At 38.9% G+C, this 10,001-nt stretch overlaps 2 protein-coding genes across 2 annotated transcripts; one reads left to right on the top strand and one right to left on the bottom strand.

Annotated features, from left to right (window-relative positions):
* Positions 1-74: 74 nt before the first annotated feature.
* Positions 75-1,539, bottom strand: LOC149110041 (uncharacterized). Its single transcript, XM_089291527.1, is given in 2 exon segments — positions 75-1,315; positions 1,521-1,539. Coding segments are annotated over 2 exon segments (666 nt in total). The 3' UTR covers positions 75-668.
* A 3,360-nt stretch (positions 1,540-4,899) lies between these two features.
* On the top strand, positions 4,900-8,506 carry LOC149110040 (uncharacterized). Its single transcript, XM_089292536.1, has one exon. The coding sequence runs from the start codon at positions 5,005-5,007 to the stop codon at positions 5,806-5,808; it is 804 nt and encodes a 267-aa protein (XP_089148662.1). The 5' UTR covers positions 4,900-5,004; the 3' UTR covers positions 5,809-8,506.
* Positions 8,507-10,001: the final 1,495 nt, after the last annotated feature.

Raw genomic sequence — 10,001 nt, 5'->3', positions numbered from 1 at the left:
TGGTCTTGTTTAGACATCCCGCTGTTGATAATATTTTCATGAAATTTTGGGAGGGAATTAAATTATTCAGTCTATTGTGCGTTTTATCAGTTACATCAGGTTTTAATAAACACTGCTCTGCTTTACATTCCACTATATTAAGTTACTTTCGATTCCTTTCAACCTTGTTACTGTGAAAATTATGCGGCTTACTTATCATGCTAGTTTTAAACAACTGCCCCATATGAATGATAATGAAAAACAATTATGTATGTTCAAATTCATTGTAAACTGCCGACTGTACAACTTTACAGCAATCATGCATTATAATCACTCAGAAGTATTTTTATATTCACATTCACTGAAAACTGCTGACTGTACAACTCTACAGTAATCATGTATTACATTATAATCACTCAGAAGTATTTTGATATTTATGATCACTATTATTTACACTGCAATAATTTGTATTTTACAAATAGCTAAGACTCCTCACGAACTAATTACTTTACCTGAATCTCAGATAGAACATAGTTGAAGCACATTTATTTAGTATGAAATTCTTACAACTAAAAATAATCTTTTTACAAAAATACATTTTTAGAAAGAGCCACCCCATATTTGACTTTCATTCTTCTTGCATAGGTAACTGGGTGGTATTCATGTCCAAAGTGGATAAAGGTCAATGTTCAAAGACTGTACAATGTTGTCAAACTGTTACCAAGGACATATGCCCTGGGTTTATTGATCTCTGGGCACCAGTTGTGGACACTTACAATGTGCTGCTCTTCGCCAGCTTTGTTGGAGTCATCACTCCATACATGGAAATCATATTTGCTACTTGCAAATCTTTTGCATAATATCAGTTTATTAGCCTCCCCCTATAGGATATATCAGTCTGCCAGTGTGGATGGCGAGACAACAACATTTGTTGGGGGGCTACAGTTGAATAAAATACTGAAAATTAGATGTAATGCAATGGGTGCCTTTTGGCTAGAAAGCAAACATGCATGCTGTAAACATCTCATGCAGGCCATAAACATGACTGTTCTATGATTTGTTCCATTTTTGCCATGAGAAAATGTATCCACAAGGGAATACCTAGGTTTCTTTACATTTTCATCATTTTCCTTTACTTGTCTTTTCAGCTTTGTGGAAGCAGATTTTGTCCCTCGTAGTTTGTTACCGACTTGTTTCGTTTTCAATTCAGTAGACTTCAAAGTTCTTTCATGCTTCTTTGCTTCACTTTGTAACTTCAAGACATCTTTCCTTAGGTCATTGTTAATTCTTCTCAAAAATACTGTAAATATGAAAATGTCATTATTAAAAACTGTTCCTTACTATGATAAATAGGGCCTTACAAGTTTTATGAGAGTACAAACTTGTATTTTGTGTTATTTAAATAATAAATTTAAGGATAGAAAAACTTAAGTATACAGTGTATTTGTGTGGATTTCTGAAAGTTACTGTTTCCTCAGCGGTCCGCTTATATCGAGTCGAGATGTTGACTTGCTAATTTACAAAACGAAAGGCAGGCAAACCCTTTGGGGGAAAATGCATTCTCACAAAATTTACGACTAGACTAAAATTTGTCGGTCGCTTTTGGTTAAAAGGCTGTTTTTTTTTTTAACATGAACCTACGAAAGTACCTGAAGTACTGGCGTAATATAAAATTAAAAATAACCTAAATATCTATCTAATTTTGAACATTTTGCAATGGTTCGAGCACGCAGACTTTTTCAAAAGAGCATTTAGCTGCGATTCAAATCTTGTTTACTGCGTACCCAGCTATGAAGGAGCCTTTTTTTTGTGAAGCGCTGATATCCAGTCCAGAGTATGTTATTAAATTTTTGTCTACCTCGGAACTAAACGTCCAACTCGATCGCCAAAATCGCCGCTTCAAGTTTGGTATTTTGACACAGCCGTGTCCTATGTGACCATACCATTTAGTTTGCTTCATTTTACAAACTTTTTAAAACTATTTTCCTTTTAAGTATTCCTTGACCCCTTGTGGTGGTAATATATTATTACGTTAAATAAGTTTGAATTTAAAAATTTTAGTGACAACATCGAAACTCGCATTAATTGACATCGCCACGAATTTTTAATGTGTTTGTGGGAAAGCGGCTTTTACTGGCAATTCAAAAACTTTAAGAACCACTTTTTAGGAGATTTATAGACGGCTTGATGACTACTTGAGCAGACACTCACCTATACTTCGTCGTAGAGTTTGTATTGTCCTCTTCAGGCCGGGCACTTTCACACTGTAGGCGTTTACAGCCTCGCTCGAGTTTGTCGATTTTTTCCTCGCTCGACAGGGTTTTCAATTCTACTTGGACACTGCTTGCAGCTATTTTTTTCACGTTTTCATTGGTAATTTAATTCTTTCTTCTTCTTTACTGATGGTTGATTTAACCGGGAAAAATGACTGCCGTGAACTCTTTTTCGTCCCATCAGCTCGACATTTTGTTGCAATTTTAAAATAATTTGCTTGACTGAGCTTGAATGTAAACATTAGCGAGTTGAGCCCGCGTATCCCTAAGAACAGCAGTTTCCCAAAAGAAAGTACTCTGCGCATGTCTCAAAAAATTGGGCATCAGGGGTCCAAGGGGGAGGATACCGTTCCGTGAGGCCTAACATTTGGGGGGTGGTTTGGCCCCCATGTGAGTTCTTATTTATCGGGTGCTTAGTGACAAATCAGGTTCAAAATGTTCTTAAAATGTTCCTAAATTTTTATTCAGTAATACTATCCAAAACATGGTGCTAGAGGTACAATTAGCATATTTTAGGAAACTGAAATAAATAATTATTCTGTAATTTTATTATATTGCTGTGTCTCACAAGGACTGGGAACTACCGAATTCACGAATTTGATTGGCTGAAATCGATATTGACCGCGGTCTAGATTTTCCCATCTAGACCGGCATCTGTAGACCGGTTTCATTTTGCGTTGAAAAAGTAGCAAACTAAAATACAAAATGTTCAACATTTTCTTTTATTTTCTTCTCAATCATTTATGGAAGTGCCAAAAAGCCTGATGACAAAAAAAGAGGTAAAGGGGATGAGCAAATTTCGGTAGGTTTAAGTTAAGCTCAACGCCGTTCGCTAGCAAAATGTCAGCAAACCAGTTACATTAAAAGAATTAAAGTTTTCTTCTTTGCCATATAATAAACATCTTATTAACCGAGCTAAGGCGGTTTGTATGGGAGAATCTTGACCTCGGTCGTGTGTACAGACCTCACTGCGTTCGGTCTGTACTCACGACCTCGGTCAAGATTCTCCCATACAGACCTCCTGCTCGGTTAATAAGAGCTAAATATTAACAAATGAACGCAATCAATAGATGTATTGTATGTAGTTATCTGACAGCAAACATAAACTTACATGTTTTGTAATTATGACACTTTTTCCATTTTATAAGAACATGTTACAATTTTCAGGCTGATCTTGTTCTTATAAAAATGGGGCTTTATTGGCCAAATTTCAGCCTGGTGTTCTTAATCCATTTGTTTTTATATGCAGGTGTTCACTGTACTCCCCTATATTGGCTATATAGGTATGTGTGGCCCCAAAGAGTATGGTATTTTAGCCTTTTTTGGTCAGAAATAGGGTCGATTTTGACCATTTCGGTCTCAAATAGATAATGGGTTTTGCACTCCAGTCTTGAATTGGTTATGTGTAATAGAAAAAGCTATCCTACCTAAAAAAAGCCTATAAACATTGCTGAACTGGGGAAGTAATTATAAAGCAGGCCTTAAACAGGGTATGAATTTAAGGGTCAGGTCTTAAATAGGGCAGGAAAAATCGACGATTTTTGTCTTCAATAAGTTATAGGTTTTGGGAAGTCTGCCGCACACCCCTACACGATTTTTCTTGGAGTATCCCCTCTGGAAATCAAGAAACAACCCTGAGTATGGTGAACAAGTATACATCTATCTGAACATAACCTTTCCCTGTGTATTTCCGCTGGTGAAGAGCCGAGAAAAACGCAGAAACTGGTGAAAGATTGACACGGCAGTTTTAAATACAACAAGCCGGTTTTCCAAAACATCCACTCACATGGTTAGCAATATCCACTATGATATTTGAACGAAATATTAAATTCTTTTGTAACGTGTAATTTTATTCTTGTCGATCGCGCATAAGTAACTAAGCAACCATCAAGCGCATACACATTGCCTTCTGCAAAAGATGATTGACAGAATATTCGTTTCTGAAGAATACTGCAAACATCATGAAAACCATTTAACAGATCTCATGTCTATCAATCTCTCTTATGATGCCTTATATCAATAAATCTAGAATTTGAAGAAAATCATGTTGAGGCGCAGCACAATATCAGAAAAAAGAAATATCGTTAAAATATTTTTGGCTTCGTTGTCACATGTTCAATATTATGTGTCCTCACGCGAGCTATGAAAAGTGGATTTATTATATGGCTAGCTCCGTAAGCGGGCAAGACTCTGAATCAAATCCTGCGCTGTGATTGGCTACCCGAACGGGCAAGATGGAGCTATCTTGCCCGCTCTGGACTCGTAAGAAAAACGTCCCGCAAGAAAAATGTCCGCGAAAGCCATATAATAAATCCTTTATTGACCAAGCTTGCTCAAGATGGCTTGATATTGGCCTCGTTCTTTTTTTTGCGAGCTTATGAACCTCGACTCCGTCTCGGTCCGTACTGACACGCAAAAGAAGAACTTGGCCAATATCCAGCCATCTTGACCTTACACTTGCTCAATAACCCATACTTATCTCACTGATTTCAAGATGGTACGTTTTATGCACAAAAAGTGTTTCAGACTGGCAGTTTTGATGAAATGCTTGCGACGTCAGGTCGTTACTGATGCTTGAAATATTTCATTGTTATGCATCATGCACACAATTAAGCTTAATTAGCTAGCCAGGTGTGTATACTGAATATATTTGATTTTGTTTTTTGTCAGATTTAATGTTTCAAGTTTAGCTGAAACCTTGGACAGAAGCAAGGATTCTACACCGATCACGACACGAGTTTTGTTTTCCACCATGAGTTTGATATATACACTGTTGATGGCAGCCCTTGATTTGGCAGGAATCATCTTCAACATGCAAATGCTACGGAGCTGCTTCAAGGACAAAACAAAGTACACGTTTCTTCAAAAATGCAGAGCATTAACAATTTGTCAGTGTGCTTGCCAGGTTACCATTCTCCTGACGGACGCTGCAGAGTCGTGGAAAGGATTGGAAACTCAACCCAGAGAATACTGCAATGTCTTCAGAGCTCTGTCAAGTTCTACGCTGTTTTTCCAGGGCTGCAACTTAATAGCGATTTTGATCATTTATTTCGACCAACCTACATCGCATGGAACCTCCGAGTTATGCTCTAAACTCAAGATTTTAGCAGCATTGTCTCTGGGTTTGATTGGCTCTGCGATCATTTGGTGGAACAGCTATTTTTGCCAAGACTTACATATTTTTCAAATGGCCGCATTGCCGGTTCTGTTTGTTGTAAGCGTAGCGTTTACTCTTCTCCTGTGGGATGCGAAGAATTTTATTCACGAACAAGCGGAGCCGGATGACCCGCAGGAAGCGTCAATGGAAACATGTTCTCTGCTGTGGAAAGTTCTCCAAGAATACCGCAGACCGGTGCTTTTCATATTCTTATTACTGGTGTGTTTATTAGTAATCTTAAGCGGCTCACCTCGTTCTGCCGAATACGAGGCCCTGAAGGATGCTCTTTATTCAATCATAAGCAGGTTTGTTGTTGGAATCGTTCTACCAGTAACGTTCACTGACTTGATTGAATCAAGCAAGCAAGACGAAAACGGATTAAAAACTGTAGTCATTTAGAGTAGGACTGAATCCTGAAATGGGAAAACAAAATTCCTCGATCGATTATTTTCCGGGTTAGTTTTTGGGATCGATTTCAGTGAGATGCATGCAGCTCCTTTAATTTGAATAATAAGCACTTAATGACGGGCCCCAAGGGAAACAGTGAGTTTTGTTTCCCGAGGCTTCGCATTGAGGTCGAGGAAAACAAAACTCAGTGTTTCCCTTGGAGCCAGTTATTAAGTGTTTTGTTACGTTATACCTCCCAACTCAAAAATAGAAAAAAACTGCGAAGAAATCGATTGCTTGACGCGGGCTGGCTCACAAATTTGCCGCGGTTTCAAGGAGCATGTCCTGATTACGTGCGAGTCGAAAGTTCATATTGTTGTTTCCCTAGGGAGTTAGTGAGTTTTGTTCGCGCTAGGGAGTCAGTGAGTTTTGACTCACGACACGTGACACGTTCTCCTCTAATCGGAAAACGTATTTGAGTTGGGAGGCATAACAATACTATTTGAAAATACACCATTTTGCTAATGCCAGCTCCAGTCCCTTGTGGGGACAAAATTTGATCTATTTAATGAATTAATGAGACCATTTTTGGCCGAGTGATCACTTCTTGTCCCCCGGCAAGGGAATGGAACTGGGAAATATTTACATGAGCAAAATGGCCTCTATTTGAAAGCAAGAATTATTCTCAAGAGTATCGGCACATGGCCAGCAACAAACCGCCCAAGCCAAAAAGGTCGATATCTAAAGTAAGTCAGTTAACAGGAAATCAACCATTCGGTTGTTATTAGGCTCTGGTATTGGCTAAGTTTACCTATTGTTATTGTTTTTGACCAAGTGTGACTCAGTTAAATGTTGGCTGGATTTGTTGGCGGATCAAGATCTTACGTCTACACTACGCCAGAGAAATTTGAAAATGGCATTTTTCACTCCAAAAACGCATCAAATGTTTTCCATCCACTACGCCGGAGAAATGTGAAAACGCAGCCATCACCGTCGGCAGCCGGAAAAGCTTGAGTGCACTCTTGAGGGTGAGGATGATTATCAAGACGTCATCGCTTTGGAAAACCTCCGTTTTTAAAATGGTTTCTGCGGTCTGCACTAAAACACAGGGCAGGCATTTTCAAATTCCTCCGGTTTGAAGAGTTTTTTCGAAATGCTCCGTTTTCTGTCCGGATTAGTGTGGACTGTTGGCCTAACCGTAGAAATAAAGTCGCATTTTCGAATTTCTCCGGCGTAGTGTGGACAAGACCTCAGTGTTTTTGCTCGGACCGAGAAAACAGTCGAGGCCCGGTATACAAGTTCACGGACGGAGAGCGAGTCCAGTATTTTCCGAAACGGAAATGGAGAAAGTTTATTTATCATTTGATGGGTCTTTTAAAAGTCTGTTAATAAATTGTATAGTTCGAGCTCGCGATCCATTCTCAGTAAACGGGCGCACCAAATTTTAGAATCAATTTTCAAAATCGTTCCCTAAAATGAAATTGCCCGCCAAACACGGAGAAAAAAGATTGTTACTTAACAACATTTTTTCTTGTTCAAGTTATAGGTCAGTTATAGATACAAGTTTAGGTAGATAAATTCAAGTTTCTCACGGCTTGTGTAAATACGCTTAGCTATAAGACAGTGAGCTGCCAAACCCGAGACTTGAGGTGTCACAGTCTGTGACAGCTCGCTGCTTGTTTGCAGATATTACACATATAAAAACACAAATATTATACAGCAAAACCCTCGTGTAAGAGCCTACATTTTATGAAGTTTGGCAAAGTAGGTTCTTGTATGTTGAGGTAGTTAGTGGCAATTTAGGCTAAGCGGGATAACTTTACGAAATAAATTACATTGAAAAACTACAAAATAGAGCAGCCCGTGTTTTGACCTACTCAAACTAGTAGATGCTGGTCACCTGTTCAAACTTCTCGGGTGGAGAAATCTAACAAGCCAGCCGCAAATTCAGAACGCTACGATGGTCTATAAGTCTCTGCTCGGGTTGGCTTCAGAAGACCTATAAAGTTCTAAATTCGAGAGGCGAGAAACCACATATAATCCGAGGGACTCTGAGAATAAACTAAATGTTCCATTGCCGCGCACAAACTATTATAAAAATAGCTTTAGCTATAGTGGCGCCATTCTTTGGAACAGTCTTCCCTGTGACTTAAAGGAAGAAGAGTCCCTGAGGCAGTTTAAACGCCTACTCAAAAGAGATGTACAAGGCGCGGCATTCGTGGAAAGCAGCTTTTTTCAGGATTTAATTTTTCATTTTTATTATTAGCTATTAGTAGTTTTAGCTGACGAAATTTTAACCGTGTTTAAGTAAAGATTAACTATCTTATCTAGTAGGCGCTTATTAGGTTCAATCCTCGGCTATAAAGGAGATATAGTCGCTGATTACCAGAAAAAATAAATAAACTTGAGTACGGTCCTTAAATATACAGTGTTTGTTAACAACTGTCAGATTATGATAAGCCTAACACCAACTGACTACAGAATGCGATCTATGTAGCGTTGCCTCTATAACAAGAGTTCAGAATTTAATTGTACCCCGCATGTAAAAACCTGCCTCATCTTATTGTTTGGGGTGTCAAATTGGCAAATTTCTGCCAGCAGGTTCTCAAACCACTAGGTTTTTACCCGCTGGTTTTTACTGCATAGCTAAATTAACATCATATCAGTGTGAAAATTTTATGAATAATAAACTCCTGTGCTGTCGTGAAAAGTCATAACGTCGTGACTTGCAATAACTGTTGTGAATTTTAACCTGACGTGTCGCGTAATGTAACAACTCACCTATTGTAAATGGCTATAACAAGCTGTCGTAATTTGTAATAATCCGAGCTGTCGTAAGCTGTAATAACCCATTGTCGTGTTTTGTAAAAAAGTCTTTTAGATGACAAAGAGTAGTTATCCAAATGTTGCATTTACCCTTAACTGGGAAAAACAGTATTCTATTTTTCAAGCTGTAGTTGTTGGGCGAAATTCACTACTTCACGGCACCCTCACCTTCTGTAAAACATTTCGTACATCTGCTGACCAGTGTATAAGGTTCCGCACGCTAGCTTGCGCTCTGAGCCGTCCTGAAGATTAGGGTGTTCGAGATGGTTTCGAGGCACCGGTGAAATGATTCCCTCTGCGAGTGTTGGCAATGTTTCTCATTTGTTCTTTGCTTTTCTGAGGCAAGTACCGAATATCAGACCACAGAAATAATCCACATGAAAAAATCTACAGACAGACGTCTCAACAGAACGTTCTCCTGAAGGTGTCAACTTAGATATACAGATTAGTCTCTACACTGACTGTACTCGAGGTCCGAAAAAGAAGAGGTTAATAATGAGTATGATACTGACCACCTTAATCACGAGACGTTTTAGAGGCCACAAAGGGGTGTTAAGGCCGTTGTTGTACTTTGTGCTGTGTGTTGGTTACCACCAAGACGAAAAGGACTTAAACAAATGCTCATGCCCCAATCTTCAAAAAGGCCCAATTCGCAAGGTAGTCCGTCTCAAGTTATTCTTATGGTATGCAGAACTCCGATGAATATTGTTAATTGCCATTCGCGTTGCATTGAAGTTTTCGCGGAGGATGAAAGTGCTTGTAAAGGCGACATCGGGCTGTGTGCATGTGTGTCAGGATCAGTTATTTCTAGACCCGTCTGGGGTTTCTGAGGGCAGCAGTGGGTATTTAGACACCCATATCTTAGCGAGTTTGTGAAATAGCTTGGTAAATTAAGAGATGACGCTGGCTTCTTCTCCGATTTCAAATTACGACCCTTTCAATGTACCCGTTTTTGCTTCGAATGGCAAATTTGAGCACGCACAGTGTGATAAAATGACCATAACTAGGAACTAACCACTCAAACTAGCAGATTTGCCTAGAAAAAATATCAAACGAACCAGCCAGAAGTCACGGCATGTCAGTTTCCTTCGCACATTGCTCACGCGATGATTCAGTAAGACAACACCCATCACATGTTTATTTCAACCCAGCTAATTTTTACGCTTGCCTTGAAAGTTGTACAAGATATGTACAAATCCATTGTTGCCAATATATCTTGTGAATAAATAATAAATGATATAAATTCAGCGCCTTGCGAAATTTTAGTTTCTACGTAATGCGACTGATACCTTCGCGTCCGCTAAAGGTGATGTAAAGAAATTCGAATGAAGCTTCCCCTCGAAACTGTCGAGAAACTTAGCCTTAAAACTAGCCAAAAC

Source organism: Orbicella faveolata, unplaced genomic scaffold (genome assembly GCF_042242905.1).
Source record: "Orbicella faveolata isolate gen_17 unplaced genomic scaffold, um_ofav_v1 contig_24, whole genome shotgun sequence".
NCBI lineage: Eukaryota > Metazoa > Cnidaria > Anthozoa > Scleractinia > Merulinidae > Orbicella > Orbicella faveolata.
Note: the sequence above shows the minus strand (reverse complement) of the source record. Positions and strands in the feature narration are given on the sequence as shown.

What these genes read in the sequence shown, in the direction of transcription:
- LOC149110040 (XM_089292536.1), top strand. Translation starts at nt 5,005, where the DNA reads ATGAGTTTGATATATACACTGTTGATGGCAGCCCTTGATTTGGCAGGA.